This window comes from Protomyctophum parallelum (genome assembly GCF_964188405.1).
Source record: "Protomyctophum parallelum genome assembly, chromosome: 15".
Lineage (NCBI taxonomy): Eukaryota > Metazoa > Chordata > Actinopteri > Myctophiformes > Myctophidae > Protomyctophum > Protomyctophum parallelum.
This window is the reverse complement of record NC_139710.1, coordinates 19,751,301-19,770,839: the sequence shown is the minus strand read 5'-3', so window position 1 is coordinate 19,770,839 and position 19,539 is coordinate 19,751,301. Positions and strand designations below refer to the sequence as shown.

Sequence of the window (19,539 nt, the reverse complement as noted above, 5' to 3'; positions counted from 1 at the left end):
CTGACTGCAGGAAGTTACGACATAGAGGACTGTGCTTTGGAGCAGCGGGGGCGGGGTTTGCCTGGAACTGTGGCGGCATCATAGACTGTAAAAGGGTGGCATCCATAATTAATAACGCAACCCCGTCCCTATAATTTAACCATAACCTCGCAAAAACCATGCCCTAACCTCACAAACTCTATGCATAACCCATAACCCTAAATTTAACCTCACAGAATAATAACATAAAAACCACGCCCATCGGGTAGATTGTGTAGAATGTTCTCCCACTCATTCAGCATCTCCCTCTTCTGTCTTCTCCCTGTACTCCTCAAGCTTGCCAAAAGTCAAGTGTCTTTCTTTAAGCTCTCTCCTCCTGTCTCTCCTGTCTGAAGGATCATTAAAAAAAAAAAAACTTTTGATCAAGTTAGGTGGCTGTGCAATAAGACTACACCAATTAGATCCAGTGCTATGCAGTCCAACATGTAGCCATAGCCCAGACATAGAATACAAATTGAGCATCTTGGTGTCTAACAGTTTGAGATAATAGTCTTGTGGAGCTCCTACTCATTCATCTATGTGCTGTCTTGCAGCTCTTTGTAGGCCACCGTTTGGTATGTTGTCACCATGGCCACATAGGGCGTGGCTTGGGCCAGGTCAACTTTCTATTGATGAGGTTCTGATTATAGAACATTAACATGTACATTCTCTATTAGTTCTTGAAGGAAGGCAAAGGTGGAGGAGCCGCTATGTGTGAAGGGCCAGGCTACTTGCAATACATAGCTATGGAAGCTGATTCCCAGGTCTACCACTCTCCAGAGTTTATGTTTTGATCTTGTTGAGGACGAGGGTATCACTCATGCTCGTGACCACTTGACAAAGGAGTAGAATTAATGAATTTCTTTATTTTTGTTTCCATTGAGTCGGATTGGCCGGGCCTCGTGTGGCACACTCATGTTCTCAACTTCATCCATATTGTCTAATGCCACCTCACGATTCTTTGATTGCAGAAGATCTTCGTGCAGATTGTTGATATAACTGAATAAACTGTCTATATTGTCAACTGCCTTGCTATAAATTTCCCAGTACCTTAGGTACGTCTGTAAAGTGTTCTCATTTGATTCCACAACATTCATGGACAACTGCTGGACATGATGCTTCAGAAACCCCTTTGTCTGTGTGTATAACTTCTCTGGGTATGCATCACACAAGTCGTAAATGTCATGGATGCTGTCATTCCATGCAACTCTGTCCACATTATCAAGCATCAGAACTGCCTTGATTGTCGTCTGTAGCTTGCTCCATGTTTCATCGAAATCCACTGTCCGTGGTCTCAAGGACATTGTATGCCTATCTTTTACTGGAATATAATTCACTTTGTAGCCTCCGCTGTCACTGCTGGTGTTTCCTAATTTGTACTCTCTACTCTCTTACGTACTACTAACAACCTAGGGCAGCACACCTTGCCTTATAGCCTACACACCAACCAGCAGTGACGTATGTTTGCTATACATCACAGGTAAGGAACATCAGAGCAGCATATTGAATATCACACCCCATTTTGGGGGGAAATTACTGAAAAACAATGAAGAGAACACACACACACACACACACACACACACACACACAGCGATCCTCTTCTAGACATCTTGCTACTAAAGTCATCTATTACATCTATATCTGCTATCGGGAAGAAACCATCTAACTCCAAAACGTAACATCTTTTTACTTTTTACTACTTTTCATTGGTTCAACTAGACCAGCCGTAGAGCTCCGAGTCAGTAACAATGGAAGTTGGAGATCCATGCCCCCATCCATGCTATGCAATACCCGTTGTACCCGTGTCAGAGTACCCGTTCCACCCATCTGTCTGTGTCCCTTTTATGTAAAGAAGGAAAATACGGTGCTGGACCCAAATAATTACTGAATGAAGAAAAAAGTGCAATGTCCACACACGCTAGGGGTGCCCGGAGGGGCGAAACGTTGTTGTATTTAGGTTGAAATAAAAAAGACGGGGAGCAGAACTATATATCGTGTGCGGACATTCCACTTTTTTCTTCATTGTGTCCCTTTTATGCCCATATATGGAGATTTCTGGAGTTCTGTCAGAGTGATTGTCAGAGGCACGTCTGAAGCCTGTCCTGGATGGGGTATCCGGACGTAAAAACAAACTCGGTGATGTCAGAACAGGCCAGCTCCATATATGGACTGGAGCTCTTGTCCAGAGCCCAGGCAGAGGCCTTTTGTGGCGGTTCTGGACAACCGCAGGTCCAACCGACTCGACACCGGGTACTGCACTCCCTGTGGTGGTGTGGAACACGTGTGTCGATTGAGGTCAGTGGGGCGAACGGTTCTCGAGTTACGTGCATTACAGACGTATAGACGTGGTGCATTTGTAGATAGAATTTATTTTAACCAACACAGACTAGAATTGGAATTGCCACTCGTCTCCTTTGGTTTGGTTTGACCATAATAATTAAATGTACAAGAAAATGCCATTCAAAGAAACCCTTTAATATGAGTCTTATGAAGACCAAATCAGACATACAGGGTTGTAGTATCGTGATAACAAGATCAGAGCAAATTGACAGCAAATAGTATCATTCAAATTGTTCAATTACATACATTTCAAATACTAAAAACAACTTTTGTGGTATATGTTGAAAAATGGCCACCATTTTTGTAACTTCGCTAACCTATGATTCACTGTTCGATTCTCATTGAAACCAGGAATAATGACTACAGTTAATGACCCGTCTTTACAATAAATGTATAAATATAAGGCAATGCTTACAGTGGTCACAGATGACTAAACAGGGATTTAAAAAAAAAAAGCTCTTTTAAAAGAGAAGGAAACTTTTCTGTTAACCATTCACCCTGGTGCCCCAATTTGGGCATGTATAGGTGAAAATAAAGATACGTTGTGAGTTTGTAGATTGGCTATAGTTAAGCCTATTTAGAGTTACGCTGAAGTCTCTGTAGTGAGTCATTCTTCATTTTCATGTCCTTTGAATATACATTGTTCTCGTCTTACTTCCTCATATAGGAGGCCAACCTTTGGCCACTTCCTGGTGCATGGCTTCAGGTAGCCACTGGCAGTATACAGACAAGAGGACTGAAAGATAGGTTAAGAACACGAGAAAAACCACACACACACACACACACACACACACACACACACACACACACACACACACACACACACACACACACACACACACACACACACACACACACACACACACACACACACACACACACACACACACACACACACACACACACACACACACACACACACACACACACACACACACACACACACACACACAGTTAAGTGGTGCACAGATGAATCAAAAGCATAAAATAAAGCACTTCAACATAATGCAAATGCTCACATTTGTCGTTTTTCATCCAGGCGGACAGCAGAGCATCTCTACAGTCAACCCTCTCGGAAACCAGGACACCTAGTAAAGCCTCTGTCCTGGGCTGCAGTCTGGGAAAGCAACGTTAACAGCAAATGTAACAACAGCAAGAGAATGTATACAGTACCATCCTGTTCATTTAACTGAGTGTAACAATTTTGCAATGCATGATTTCTTTAACACATGTTTATTTAGTGATACTTGTAACTTACTTTGCCCATGTCTTCGACATGATGGAGGGGCTTGAGAGTAGATGCGCACTATGTTTCTTCATTTTAAGACATACCTGCAAAATGTGATGTATACAGTATAATCACAATTACCATCTCACATCAAAGATTAGGAATATCAGGTTTTGAAAGAGTACAATTACCATCTCACATCAAAGATTAGGAATATCAGGTTTTGAAAGAGTACCTGTCCCTCAAGCAGGAACCTTGCAAACAGCTTGTAGCGTTCCAAGCCATCTGGGTAATCCATCTCCACTGCAGGTAGCTGCCAACTCACACGGTCTACACAGGATAGATTGCAGAGGACACTTTACAGCCAACAACGTACTGAACGACAACGTACCATGCTACTAAAAAGCCACAGGTCTCTTCAAATAATACTATGCTATAATGTTCAGATGCGTTTAAAAACAACTCACTAAAATGTTGCCTATTAATCCATTCAGTGACACTTACAAAAGGTGCTTGGACGGTGACATTTGACAGCGCCTGTGGAGGAACAGAGCCATGGAGGCGGGGCCTCCTGTGGAGGGCCGAAGTGGCAGTACTGGGGCAGGAGCTGAGGGACCCACTCTGCTTCTATTGCAGACACACCTGAGAGAGACAGCAGGAAACAGGCACAGGCTGCTGAGGCTGGGCAATTAACGGGAAATATATTGAAACCGATATGAAGTATGAACTCATTACCTGCTCAGCTAGGCTATGGTCCGTCAGCCAAAAGGTTACCCCTCATCCACTGCCATGTTAACTGAAATCTTAAACCCCATTTATAAAAAAAATCTCAGATTGAGGTTTTTGATCAAAACAGCAATTTTTAAAGCGCCTCTGCCTTGCGGTTACAAATTAACATTTCGGGTTACTACTACTTAAGCCCGTTTCGGCGTGGGCCGCATTCAGTATTTAAGTCCGACGTCATTTTGTAGTGCTACGTTACGTCCGGGTCCAAGTGGCACCAGCTCCCGTCCGCATCTCATTGTAAATAGAATATCTAAACGCGTGAATCTTTTTACAATTACGCTATTTTTCAGAAAGGAAGCCATTGAGGGTTAAAATGGGTCTTAATGCTTCCAACTCGAGTAGAATTATTAATGTTTTATACAAGTGTCCATGACAACAAAAATATATGATGTGGAGACAATAAAGACTATTATTATCATTATTATTGAAGGTGTCCATTTGCTCGGCAAAATATTTCGGGGGCATATTTAGAATTTTATGCAGGCTTGAGTATGTTGAATCTAGTTTGCATTAATGAGGATTTAGTTGACACAATAAAATGGCGATAGTATTCCATGTGGGGCCTGTCACAGCCAGATTTGGGAGAGCAGCGCAGCTTTGTTGTTGCGAGGAAAGCGGTAAAATGAGACTTTCGTGGTTGTTTTCGTCTCAGATTTAGTCCGACGGAGCGTCACAGTATAACTCTATGGGGACACAAAAGCGACACAAAAGTAGGACCCGGAAGTATCTCAGGAGGGGGCGCTCACGTCACAGCTAAAATACTGAATAGCGAGAAAAAAAGCTGACCACAATCCAGCTCTAGTCGCCCATAAGCGACGATTTCACAGGACCGCGCACACTTGCGTCAACGCCGCTCAACTTCTCTGCACATCCAAAATGAATTACCAAGGCGTGGCAGGCGCTTCCCGTCGGAAAAGACCTTTAGTGTGATTTGATTAATGCACCGGTGACAGTGTACTTTACCTCTCATATACATCTTTGTGGTCTCCATGACCTCCTGGTACACCACAAACTCAGGCAGGGTTTTGAACAAAGCTGAGCTGGGGTGAATGAACACTGGCTCGTCCAAAAGAGGTGTCTGAAGAGAGATTTAAGGGAAAAGGTTTAGGAGGGAAATAAACGACAGTTTTCTGAGAAAAATATTAGCCGCCGATGTAACTTGCCTTGTACCCATTCTTCCATTTTGGGTCTAGAATCTCTTCGACCTGTACCCGCCGGGCAAGATGGTCTCCCAGTCCGGCCAGCACAATCTGCCGTAAGCAGACCACCTGGCTCGCTGTGGGCGGAGTCATCTTGGGGTCCACAAAAACTCCCACCTCTGGACATACTGCGTTCACTACGCATAAAATATGAATGCTTATTTGTTGCATGTGTTATATTGGTTATCTCTCTCTCTCTGTGTGCATGCGTGCGTGCGTACCTGCATTGGTCAGTTGCCCTCTAAGCCGCCTGATTTCAACCATGGCTTTATACCTTAGGCCATTTTCCTCACAGAACGTAGGTTTGCAGCCAGCAAACTCACATGCGCCAACTGCACCTACAGTTGCAGACATATATTTAGATATACACATTAACATACTGTATAAACCCTGCCATGACAACACCATAAGTATGCCAACAACCACTAATGGTAAACAAGTATAGGCGCGCATGCACGCGGCGTCAGCCAGATTACGCCGTTTACGCTCATATTTTGACCGTACGGACATTAACGACCATTCCTACGTTGTGTAGAATTAATTTGAACTTGGCCGTGACTTTGGTCGTACATTCCGCTCATTTCCATGTCAGCTCGGAGGGTGATGTACCAGTGATCAAGGCATGCGTAGTATTTAGAATGCTTTAGTCTTCATGCTGAATCAATTAATAGTCCCCAAACCTTAAAAAAGATGCATGGTTCACAAACATGACGGACGGTCTATCAGAGACTAGCCTCGGAAACCCAGACGTTTTCATGAGACAGACTGACAGTCACTAGGGCTAAATATATAACAAATATTATTATATTAAACATTATTGAATGGCATCATCGGCTTGAACTTAAATAAATACATTAACTGGAGTTGCATTATAAGAGAGAGTAGCTTATACTTTATAACGTTCAGTCAGTTGACATTGCGAGAGACTTGCCTGTCAAAATAAGCTCATGCATATTCACAAGCACCACCGGTGTAAGGTTGGAGATCTGTCCATTTTGCACGCTGTAATATGACGTTTTTCACCCGAGGTAACATATTTCCTGTTGCCTTATATGGCGTGAAATGGCATGGATGTTCTATTACACCAGACGATTCGCTTGGGAAAGAGGCGAAATGAGATACACCCGCAATACACACAAATGAAGCCATTACGCCACCTTTGGTGAATGGCACGTGAGATTGATCGTACGGAATATACACCCTCCTTTACGCACTTCATTTATACCTGGTTGTAAATCTCCTTCCTGAATCTGACACAGTATGAGTAACCTTACCCAGCATGACCATGAGGTCCCCCAGAAGGAGAGAAGTTCCCTGTCCAGCCCACAGCCTCCTCATCTGGTTCAGGCGAGCTCTACGCTGGGCCAATGTGGAACTCTCATCCTCAGATCCTGCAGGTCTGAGGAGGGAGGAATTATTTGTTTAAACACTATATCCACATTGAAATTATAATGCAGGTCTTCATAATAGTATCACACATATATCAAAGTCAATTCAAATGTTTGAGAAGTGCAATTCAAGTTATCAAACAATTAATTCAAACTTAGTAGATCTAAAACCTTAGCATTCCCCCTCAGCAATGATTTAAATCATTTTTGAGTATAGAGAGGAAGTAAGTAATGTAGAAAAATCTGCATTTACCACAGTGCATATCAGCATTTAAACAATTTAAACCCGGTGGCGGTTTTGTGCATTCATTATAGATACAGTACACTGACTATTACAACTAGCTACAACTAGAGTTATACAACTCCTCAGAGTGCAGGTCTCTGCCAGGCGAGGTTGCTTACCCAGGGCCCGTAAACTGTTTTCAAAATTCTTTGAAAGTATAAAATAGGGATTAAATGTTTAAATATTATTAGTCATATGAATTTGCGTAAAGACTATGCAGCCCACCTGTCAAGGTCTTCAAAGAGCTCCCTGACAGTCATGGCTGCTACCACAGCAATAACGTAGGGCAGGCAATCCTGTTGCTTCCCTAGTGCTAGCATCTTGGCATAGCGCGGTGACACAGGGAACGAAGCCATTGCCCTGCCCAGGGGAGTGATGGGACAGCTCAGCCTCGCTCGCTCCATATCTTTAACGCTGTAAATAAAGAGCTGTCAGGCTTAGGTCAGTCAGTCTATGAATCGATTATCTCCTCACAAAAGAGTAAACGAAAACATTGTCATAATTGAAATTTGAATGTATTGAGTAAATAGGCCAATTGAGCCAGGGGAAGGAGAAATGGGCAAGGAAGAGGGTGAAAGATAAGAGACAGCGAGAGATCAGTGTGAGGCAAAGAGTGACAGTATGAGACAGTGTAACATTTAGGATGAATTAGCCTTAGTTGCGTGCCACTGTCAGGCAGCAAAAATAGCTGATCTACAAGATCACAATGTGACGCACTGCAATGTATTGTGAGCTTGTAGATATGCTATTTTTGGCGTGCAACTCAGTATAACTAAGATAATTACTGTACCTCCCAGAGCGAGGCGGTTCTGTAAGAGCTCCCAGAGAGATGAGTAATTGCTCTGCTGCGACCAAGGCCTCTGCTGAGGGAGGCGTGGGGAAGGGGAAATTCACCACCTAAAATGTACATATTAACACACTTTATGAAATGAGGATATCTTTCAGAAAGATATGCATGTTCAGATCTGGGTGGGGGCTTTACTGACTTTGTCTATATTCAAGTCCTTCATCTGCAACACCAAGTCCTCCACTGGTCTGCGAGTTATCTCCGCTTCTGAGAACGGACTGAAGTCCCCAAACACTGCAGACGAGTATAACCTATTGAAGCAGTATAGGAATTATTAATACAACTCTAGTTTAGAAAGTAATAAATCCCAATACCTGAAGGTGAGAATGACGACTTACATTATATTAAGATTTAAATTTGTAGTGCAGTGGAGTAAAAGTACAGAAAAAAAAACTCAACAAAAAGGTACAAATTCTCGCGAAGTAATTGTACTTGGTTACTTCACACTACTGCTGGGGAGATTCGAGTTACCCTGGTACTTCCCGTCCTCAAACTAGTGGCTAAAGTGTTTGTACTTTCGGACCTGTAGCAGTGCCCCGGTTCCGTTCGTCCAGCTCTGCCGGCTCTCTGGTCGGCTGAGGCCTGTGAGGTCCAGGAGATCTTGAAAGAGGACACCCCAGTCACACGGTCGTAGTAGCGCTTCTTCACACGACCACAGTCGACCACATACTTGACCCCGGGAATTGTCAGCGAGGTCTCTGCCACATTGGTAGCCACCACGCAGAGTCGAGTGCCTGGCGGCGGGGGCCTGAACACCTATAGAAAAGAACCAGACAAAACACACACACATAACATTGGATCCATGATGCAGATCATGATCACAACCGCTATTGGCTTGTTTTTGTGCTGAGAAGAGAGCAGGGATATAGCATGGACATACCTTCGACTTAGTACATTCAGACAACATTGACATACTGTACGTGATGTCACGGAATTCCAAATTGAAACTTGTTTAGTGTGAATATTTTTTTTTGTTGATCAAAGTTTCTTTATTAATTTCACATATGAAAATAACATACAACATTTTTCGAACTTTTCTTTTTCTTTTTCCCTCCCCTCCCCCCAGAGTTCCCGCTCTGAAAGAGCCACAACCCCGGTATCTTGTACCATATGAAATAAAGGCACATACAAATATACATAATAGACATAATAGAAGACATTAATCAAATATTGGACACAGTATGCAAACAAATAATAATAATAATAAAATAAAACAATGATGCCAACTGAATGTTTGGTGAATAGCTGTGTACTATTCACCACTGTACTTAACCATGACAGTATTCATATCAGACACCGTTTCAATAATCTCACCTTAGCCTGCTGCTCCGGGGCCAACAGAGAGTAAAGTGGGAGGACATAGAGAGGAATGGACGGGTCCGCTTTCTCCTCTGCAAAACATCATCATCATTATCATCATCATCACCACCATCATTAATATGCAGTCATATAAAACTGGTCATCTTGGATCTGGGCAAATCAGCTGTCTGACTTACTCGTGTCGTCGGGATCGTCTCCCATGTCCAGGTCGGAGCACTCGTCGTACTCGTCTGCTATCCCGGCCTGTCTGTCCTCGTCCCCTTCGTCCACCGGTAAGGCGGAGTAGTTGTCCAGGTCAATACGGGGCAGAGACTGGAGAGACAGTACAGAAAACACACAAAGAAATACCTCACACATAAACACTCATAGATACATCATGTTGATTTCATACTGTGGAAAATAGATTTGTCTTTTAGCAAAAGAGAGTATAATGGAGAGTGTTTAGAATTAAATGACTGTAGTTCTTAGGGGTCTTTGACGTACAACTGTCTTTTTTCGTTTGGACTTCTTAGACTTCCTCATCTCGTCTGAGGTGATTCCCTCCTCTTCTTCACCTGGTAGGAAACAGACAAAAGTGAAATACAAGCAAGTAGAATGACAGTGAGTGAGGGACTGACAGAATTGTGTGAATTGTGCGAATAAGGCTATGTTGTTGCAACTCATTGCAGCTCAATGAGTTGCATTGGTGTGGTTTACCATGACATTTTTTTGTCGGACCCGACCCTTTGGTGTGGTTTGGGCTTAAGAGAGAGTGTCTCTGAGAGAGAGAGACAGAGAGAGAGTCACAGAGACTGAGAGAGAGACAGAGAGAGAGACACACAGAGACAGAGAGAGAGAGAGACACACAGAAACTGAGGCGCCGTACAGCGTACACACTCTCTCTCTGTTCCGGGGGGAGAGGGGGGGCAGAGCAGCTCACAATTCATTTTCAATGGGAGTCACTGGGTTTCACAGAGCAGCTCTGCTCCATGGTTGTGTTCTGCCCTCCTCCCCCCCATGGAGCAGAAGCTGCTCTGTGAAACCCAGTGACTCCCATTGAAAATTAATTGCGAGCTGCTCTGCCCCCCCCCCCCCCCCTCTCCCCCCGGAACAGAGAGAGCGATTTAGTTTCAAGAGTGTGTACGGCGCCTGAGAGAGAGAGACAGAGAGAGCGACTCAGAGAGAGACTGAGACTGAGAGTGTGAGTGTGAGTGTGAGTGTGAGTGTGAGTGTGAGTGTGAGTGTGTGTGTGTGTGTGTGTGTGTGTGTGTGTGTGGTCCTCACCCGTGGCTGTGTTCCCCTTCCTGTAGGGAAAAGCTTGCCTCAGTCTTCGACACACAGTGTGAACCTCCGCCTGGCCAGTCAGAAACACCAGGATGCCACCTTAAGAACATACAAGTGCATGCTTCAGTAATAAAGAGAAAATATAAACTTTATACTGTAATGTAAAGTAATCCAAAACTATTATGTGAAAAGGATAACATGCATATTGTGATACAGTATGTAAATATGGTTACCAATACCATGGTTGCAAAATCCCCAGGGGTCTATACGCACCAAATCTCTTACTTACCAAAAATAACTGATCTACAAGCTTGTAAATAGGGACACTAGGATTCGTGTGGTTAAAGTATTCCTATTCAAACTTAATTTGGGCCTGACACTTTTGTTTCTGAATGTCTACGAGACTCTGCATGTGTACCTGGTGGCAGCATGCGGTGGATTTTGCAGATCTTGTGGAAGACCTCTCCGGTGTAGTCCTCTAGCGGTGTGCGTTTGTTAAAGTGGATGCTGACAGGGAACTGGCGGGCCTCAACTTTGATGATGGGCGGAGGAATCTTAAACAGCTTCCCGTTTTCCGTGAAATCTTCCACACGCAGGGTGGCCGACATGACCAACAGCTTCATGGGCATACCTCTCTGTATGGCACATGAGAAGGAACCGTTGATCAAATGGTAACCCGTATATTTTGAACTCAAACTTGATATCACCCTCTCTTGGGGAGCATTATTATTCATCATCTCTAGGAATATGCCATGTGGCTCCAGTTTGATTGTTATTTTCTAATCATCTTCGATGGGCTTTAAAAATAGATGAAGAGAAATGTGGGATATCACTAGGGATGTCCTGATACACTTATTTCGTTCCCGATCCGATCCCAATACCACAATGGTATTGGTTAGCCGATACCGATAGTGAATACCGATACCAGAGTGCTTAAAAATCATCTACTCAGTAAACAACAAAAGCAATCCGTTCAATCCGTTCAGGTTCAATCCCCACATTAACTAGTGTGAAACAATCCTGTCCTGTCAGAAAGGAACCACGATGAGCGACGATACTTATTATAAGTCACTCTAGATCATAGTGTCACCTAAATGACTAGAAGTATTCATGTGAAAAGTTACCTTAAGGCTGAGTAGAAGACATATATACTCTGTAGAGCCAGGCAGATTTACGGTATATACTGTAGGTCTGGCCAAACATTTAAAGACATTTTAATAGGGATTAAGTGAAAATGTTTTTTTTATCTATCAAAATGAGTTTTTGTTTAAATTTATTTGTTTGCTTACAAGTTAAATGTTCTCTAATAGAAACAAATTTTACATAGTCGCACAAAATATTGGTCAAAACATCAGTAATCAATGGTTTACTCTCACAAATCAGTCTATACGTCACACCATTTGATTTAAAATAAAGATTTAATGATCTAAAGCTCAATAACAACTTGTCACATCCAATATATATATTTGCTTGCCTTATTCCTGAGCGGGACGATACGAGACAGCAGGCCAATGAGGATGTCAGTGTACACACTCCTTTCGTGTGCTTCATCTATTATTATCACACTGTACTTCTGGAGCAGGAAATCCTACGGGACAAGACAATGACTGCATTATGTAGACACAAAGAAACAGAAATCATGTGTGTGTAGACAGAAAGGGAAAATGAGTGAGCTACCTTCTGAATCTCCTTCAGTAGGACACCATCAGTCATGAATTTGATCTTGGTGTCACTGGTCACGTTCCCCTCATATCGAATCTGGTATGACACCACCCTGAAGGATAGAGATACCCCAGTTTGTTCAGATAATACATTAAATAGTCTGGCTCAATATGACTACCGGTACTTTGTTTCTCAAAGCATGGGTCTGAAGAAATGTGGTTATTGAAAATATAAACAATACAGTGATTTTCCTACTGTGTGGGCAGGTTCATCTCTTTAGCCACTCGGTGGGACATGCTGACAGCTGCCACTCTCCGTGGCTCTGTGACACCTATAATCCCACTGCCACTGGGGGTAGGGAGAGAGGGAGGAAGGGAGAGACAGAGCACATGAATTAACTCAACCTGCAAGCTTTATGGAGGGAAAACAAACATAGTAACATTTTATACCCAATAACCAAGTTGTTAAACAACCTACCACATGTGCGCAATGCCCTGATCAGCGACGTGTCCCTGAGTCCTGTGAGGAAGGACCTATTGCTGAATGTCACCCTTACTCTCTGCATTTCCTATCTTCACTATTGCAGGCTTAACCCCCCCCCCCCCCCCCCCCCCCAGTAAAACATGGACATTATTTTATTTTGTTATTTTACCTGGAGTAACCAGCCTCGTACAGGAACTGGGGAACCTGGGTGGTCTTTCCACTTCCTGTCTCTCCACAGAGGATGACACATGGGTTCTCCCTGATTGCCTCCATGATAACCTGCTCTTCTCCGAGCACGGGCAGCTTCAAACGTGCTTCCTACAACACATGCACAGAGGGAAACACAGGACCCTGAGCGTTAATGGAACTATGAGAGCAGAGCTACACCGATAATGTATCAGCCTTTTTGCTGATATTGGTCTGGTCAATAATGCAGCCAAAGTGTCGTTTTCAAAAATAGCAGATCTAAAAGCTCAGCTAAGTGATATCTTACTTGTTTTTTTGTTTCTTGTTGTTTTTGTTTCATTTTTAATTAAATATTCTCAAATAGAATATTGAATCAAATCTTAGTTTTTCAAATTGAATAGAATTGATTTAGTACTTGATTTAGAAGTGAGGGGCACTCTTATCATCAATTCATCATCATACATCATCCTAGATCACATTCCGTGCTCAGTCAATCAAATCATCACAAAAGTCATTCCAGCCAATCACTTTTGGTGTCTTCACTTTTATCTTCAATATGTACTTTGCTCAGGCAGTCAATTCATCGCTGTGGGGTGATCAGCCAATCACAAGCCAATATTTGTGTTCTTCACACAAACCCGGAAAGCTGGGCATAGGAGAGCACCCCTCAATAAGAAGAAAGCACACCTGTATTTCTGGCAGTCTATCAACTGGAATGAACACTGCAGGCTGGCATGGCATTTTGCTGGGGACTTGTTGGTCAGAAAACTCCTTCTTCTCCTCCTTCTGCCAATTGTTTACCACCACCTGTTCCTCTTCCAACCCATCCTGCTTGTCCTTTATCTCCTGACAAGAGGAAAGCGCTTCCTTAGATTCACAGGCCTCAGTAGAATCATTTACTCCGTCAACGTCGTCATCATCATCAGAGGATGTGTCCAGGTCACTACTCTCTTCTCCCTTCTGTTCTTCTTCATCCTCTTCTTCCCATTTTCTTTTCCTGTTAACTCCGCTCAGGCTGCTGATCTTTGTCCCAGACTCTCCGTCTTCATCAGGTTTCCTAGCAATAAATAGATTGTGAGAATTGCTGATACACAAACACACTCACTGATCATCGTTTCGATCATCAGCCTTCACGTTAGGCGTGTGTGTGCATGTGAAAACCTACGATTTACTCTGGTACAGCTTGTCTCCCGTGCCCAGTTTAGAAGTGGTGTAGAGCAACTTCAGTTCAGACTCTGGAAGCTGTACCTCAGCCAGCTTAGTCAATATATCTGCTCTCTGAAGTGGACAGAGAAGATTACGTTAGTGTGCTTTTGTACATCTTATTAGCTCAGTGAGTGGTATCAGCGAGTGCAACTTACATGAGCTTTCTTCTCCTTGACCTCAAGGACCTTCTGCAGCTGTTTTTTCTGCTTATTGGTGAGAGGTCGTTTCCTTGAGACAGGTGTCTCTACACCTTTGGTCTTTTTGGCTTTGGTGGCCGGGAGAACCAGGACATTGCTGGCATCCACACCTTTAAGTTGGTTTCCATCTGTTGAGGGGAACACGTACAGGTACTATGTTCAGACTGACAGCCCGAATTAGAATTTTGATTAGATTTGTTTTTAACCTCATGGAAAACTGATTTATACTAATCGGATTTGAACCACATTCCAAGCCTAGGTGGTATTAAATGCCATTCACGTTTTTATTTCTGTTCAGTTTTTGTTTGAGCCAAATATTTTGTGTAGCTTCTGTGTGGGAAGTGAATGTGATATTGTTTATTTATGTTTTTGGTGTCTTATAATCCCGTAAGGCAGTGGATCCCAAACTGTGGTGCGTGCACCCCTTGTGGTGCATGGGCGCCTTCTAGGGGGTGCGCAACATGAAAAGGCTAATGGTGCTGCTATGGTTTTATTTTAAATATATTAACATATTATGCCAATATATGGCAAGTATATGCAGAGTATAGCCTATATGCTGCATATATACTGTATGCCATATTCAGGTTCATATGTGCATATATGTGGATAAATAGGATATATGTATGTCTTTATATAGCTTATGCAATTCATAGTTCCATGTGGGGCTAGGTCGGGAGGTAACAGGCGGTGCATGGCCAAAAAGGTTTGGGAACCGCTGCTGTAAGGGATGGTTCTTAACGACAAGACTAAAAGAAATAAAGATTCATTAATTCATTCACATCTGATTTCTAATGATGTTGCTCAATCATTCTGAACACTTGAACGCTGATTTATATACTTCATTGTACAATGGTGTTGACAAAGTATAAGTTAAGCATTACCACATAAACCAATGCAAATACGTTGACAATGTCTGAATACACAAATCCAATCTGGTGTATCATGTATGGACAGTAATAAGACAGTTAGTCCTAAAGATCGTATTTGATAAACACATCCGTAAACTCAGAAGCAGTGTTTCAAATACCCCCGAAAGACGAGTACATTTTACTTTATAGTCACTTCACTGTCATCTGGGGACAATGTAAGGACCCCCACGCACACGCACCATTGGATAGGCCTAAAAAAAAAGCATACATAAAAAAATTACAGGTAGGTATATCTTGTTCTTTAACTCGCTTCTCCACATTCTCCTCTCATTTACCTTCTAATTCGACCACCACGTCTGTCTTCACAGCTTCTATCGGTTGAGTGTCTCCCTGTCTTTGCTGTCTCCCTTTCCAGTTGTGATTCTTCCTCAGTCTCCCCATCTCCTCCAGAAGGCTGTGAAATAATCAGCGGAATTGTACCGGTATGTGCTTTTAGTCTAAGCACATGCCAAATGCCAATGCCATATTGTGGATAACTATAATAACACAATAAAAACATAATGACGATAGCAAGTCTTGCTCGTCATTATTATTATTTTTTTATGTAGTTTAGATGTAATTTTCAATACATAAAATAAGCAATCACGCTGTGCTGACATAATAATAATAATCGCTACTAACCTTTATAGTTTGATTTACCAAATAAGTGTATTATCTTCGGATGTGTTGTGACATTTTACAGTTGAAATTTTCGCACATTGGCAAATCTCACGTGTAAACAAAATCTGTTCTGTCGGTCCGGGACGTCAAAAAGCCCGTGTTCAACACGTTCTGTCGACGAAAGGTTCCGGCAGTGGAATAGAAGAAATATCCTAAATGCTATTATTCTTAACAACTACAAATTATTATGGTACATTTAATTTGCATAGTTTAGGTTAGGCTGTGATATTACATGCTACATGAAATGTATTATGTAATATCACATTCCCGGGCTACAATGCACAAAATGAGAACGAAAAAAGTTAATTAAAAGGATAAATAAAGAAAATATAACAATACACAAGATAAATTAGTTGGAGAGTTTTCAGTGGGTCCAGGGTACATACAGGGTTAGGTAGTTATGAGTTAAGCATCCATTTACTTTGTCTAGTAGTAGCCTATATACATTGAAATTGTATAAATGTATTTTATACCCCACCACCACCAATTACACACACATTTGCACTCAACGAATATAATGAAAGTAGTAAGCGGTCAAGCTTTTGGTGTTGTATCCCTTTGACAGGTGGACTATGTACAAATATGGTCATGATATGCACTTTGTTAAGCTTGAGAGCATGAAGAAAGGCTCTAGTAATCAGCTGCCCACAATAATTCACCTCATTTCAAATTAAGACAGTACAGAGATTGGACAGACAATTGGATCTTCAATTTCATTTATTTTCAGTTGATGTTTTATTGTTGAAAAGGATCATGTGTGTGTTATTGTGTATGTCAAGTGTCTATGAACTAGGCTATAGTTCATAGCTATAGCCCCCTAAAAAGTTTAGGGGACAAACAGGAAGAAATCATGCTCTCTTTCATTTGCATCTCTTTAATAGTCTACAAAAACATTTTGTACAAAAGACACAACAAAAAGTCACAATATAACAGTTTGTGTTATGTATAAAAGGACAAAATACAGTTCTGCACATTTCGGGTCAACAATATTATGTGGACCTAACTATTAAACATGGTACTGTACATCAAAATAACCTACATTCATAATTATTCTCTATATAATAAATAACAAAATACTGTCTCATTTCTTGTTCTGTCAGCTGTGAAGACATCACCTATAGGGTCTTTTAAGCTTGGAAAAACATTTTAAATTGTGCAAATGGAAATATAAAACTGTATTTATTCCTTCCCATCAGATGCTGCTGTCCTTCAAGGGCTCGTATTCTGTATCCACCAGGTTCTCCCCAGAAATAAAGCTTTCCTCCGTGGTTCTCCTTGCGCCCCTGGACATCCTCTCGAACCTCCTCAGGAACACGATGACGCCCACCAGCAATGCCGCCTGCACCGCCACAAACACAAACAGGCACACCTGGGAGGCCAGTGCCAGGTCACAATACCAGTAGTGACAGGTCTCCTGAATCTCCGCCTCTGTTAAGTAGACCACCAGCCTCCCTCTTAGTCCAGGAGGGGAACTGCAGTTGACGTTGCTGTGTGATGTGTGGTGGCCGTGAGGCTGGCGGAGCAGCAGGGCACGCAAGTACAGCACCCCGCAGTCACACGCCCACGGGTTGCCATGGAGAGTGATGGAGCGTAGAGAGGTGAGGCTATCCAACAGACCGTTAGGGAGGGTGGTCAGCAGGTTGTTGTGGAGGTGGAGCTCTGTCGTGCCAGGTGGGAAATGGGTGGGGAGCGAGGAGCTGGTCAGACTCCTACGGCTGCAGTCCACTTGACCTCCATTGCAGGAACAAGTAGAGGGGCAGGCTGATGACCCTTGTACAGTGACTCTCAACAAGAGGAGCAGACACAGGAGTGATAGCCCCATGATCATAACTACTGTAGAGGAGCTGAGAAGGACAGGACAGGATGTGTTAACTGACTGTCAGAACTGTTGACAAAGATGATATTCAGAATTGTACGTTTTGTCGTTGCCCAGTACAACTACAGTAATACCGGAATTAGCATACTGTGTGGATGTCACTCATCTAATCTGAAAGTGAATATGGGAATGATTCCTCCGACATTCTCGGAAAATGAAACACTCATTCCAGGCACCTTGCCGGAGAGAGAATGCTGACCGTGTGCAGCTCGTGGAAAAGTAGAGATATTTTACTAAATACACGTTTTCTGCCAGAACTTTTAAATGAATATAAAACTAGTCCCCAAAATGACTCCAAGTCTTGGGAATTAATTATTGGGTGAGTGCACACGCAGTGCTACAAGTTTAAATGCAGACAAGGTCAGTCTACTAACCATGCGTGGATAGGACTGATCTATGGCAATATATTTGGACTGCTTTAAATGTATGTAAGATCACAGACATTCTAGGGCTATTAACTTGTAAACTGAGAACATTCATCTAATATTCAAACATGTATTCACCGACTTTTGTGTCGGGACTAGTGAATGGGAAATGTACCTGTAAGTGCCTCAAAAAGTTAATGTCAAGCCCTGAACACATTATCAAAGTTATGCATATTGTCGTACTTCTTTTGCAGAAGCAAAGAATGAGACTATAGGAGACATACTGTCAGATTAAAACCTCTCCATACTGTGTGTTGCTACATAGTGCACACAGTAGATACAGGAAAGCAATTTGTAGTGGCAAATAAACTACAGATTACTATATGCAGGCATGGGTTATATAGGTTAAACAAGTTTCTGAGGTCATTAATATTAAAAACATGTAATTGTATTTTACCTTCAGGGTTAAGGGTCTCCAGGGAGTGTAAAGGAATCGCTTTTCTCTCTATTGCCTTAAGAGAAACCGTATCAGGCACATACAGTACAGCTGGTTCTCACTGATAAAGACCCCCCCATCTCTCTCTCCCTCACACTCACACACACACACACACACACACACACACACACACACACACACACACACACACACACACACACGTACCCATTACATTTCCCGAAGAAACCGGAAACATTTTGTATGGTGCCACTGTGTCAGCAAGGGCCACATACTACTGTATATAGGCCTACATGATAATACCATCATGTGGCACAGACAGTGATCGTTTATACCGGATGTATGTGTGTTAATGTTCCAAAAATGGAACATTAACATGGAAAAAATTCCATTCATGTGTCCAACGTTAATGTATTTTTTTAATCTGACAGAAGGGGCTGCTCTGACAGCTCGGAATAGGATTGTGTGTGACGGGCAGCTTTGGAAAGTACATTTACTAAAGTACTGTACTTGAGTACAATATGAGGTACTTAACTTGGGTATTTCCATTTTTCAATACATTATACTTCTACTTCCATATATCTCAGAGGCAAATATTATACTTTTTACTCCACTACAATTATTTGACAGCTTTAGTTACTGGTTACTTTGAACATTTAGATTATTAACACAATAACTCAGGGATTTCGCTGTCTCTCCAATAACTACACAAGACCTATTTTTATTTTATTCTAGAAACTAGAAGATATAGAGCTAGAAGCAAAATGTTGCATCGTGACACACTGTGAGCTTGTAGATCTGTTATTTTAATATTTAATATTTTGATGTCAATACTTGTCAATACTTTTG

At 42.3% G+C, this 19,539-nt stretch overlaps 2 protein-coding genes across 2 annotated transcripts; both read right to left on the bottom strand.

Annotated features, from left to right (window-relative positions):
* Nucleotides 1–2,472: 2,472 nt before the first annotated feature.
* On the bottom strand, nucleotides 2,473–16,069 carry dhx37 (DEAH (Asp-Glu-Ala-His) box polypeptide 37). Its single transcript, XM_083783601.1, has 27 exons — nucleotides 15,957–16,069; nucleotides 15,611–15,729; nucleotides 14,365–14,534; nucleotides 14,169–14,281; nucleotides 13,691–14,060; nucleotides 12,987–13,135; nucleotides 12,590–12,682; nucleotides 12,350–12,446; nucleotides 12,147–12,260; nucleotides 11,091–11,307; nucleotides 10,673–10,771; nucleotides 9,893–9,963; nucleotides 9,586–9,721; nucleotides 9,404–9,480; nucleotides 8,613–8,845; nucleotides 8,229–8,340; nucleotides 8,033–8,139; nucleotides 7,468–7,656; nucleotides 6,846–6,970; nucleotides 5,793–5,909; nucleotides 5,536–5,708; nucleotides 5,336–5,450; nucleotides 4,091–4,228; nucleotides 3,822–3,916; nucleotides 3,617–3,690; nucleotides 3,378–3,475; nucleotides 2,473–3,094 (listed from the first exon to the last, which is right to left on the bottom strand). Exons 2-27 carry the CDS (start codon nucleotides 15,714–15,716, stop codon nucleotides 3,018–3,020), a joined length of 3,465 nt encoding a protein of 1,154 aa, XP_083639727.1. The 5' UTR covers nucleotides 15,717–15,729; nucleotides 15,957–16,069; the 3' UTR covers nucleotides 2,473–3,017.
* Nucleotides 16,070–16,895: 826 nt separating this feature from the next.
* On the bottom strand, nucleotides 16,896–18,787 carry gp1bb (glycoprotein Ib platelet subunit beta). The gene is made up of 2 exons (XM_083784378.1): nucleotides 18,694–18,787; nucleotides 16,896–17,839 (listed from the first exon to the last, which is right to left on the bottom strand). The coding sequence occupies exon 2, from the start codon at nucleotides 17,821–17,823 to the stop codon at nucleotides 17,188–17,190; it is 636 nt and encodes a 211-aa protein (XP_083640504.1). The 5' UTR covers nucleotides 17,824–17,839; nucleotides 18,694–18,787; the 3' UTR covers nucleotides 16,896–17,187.
* Nucleotides 18,788–19,539: the final 752 nt, after the last annotated feature.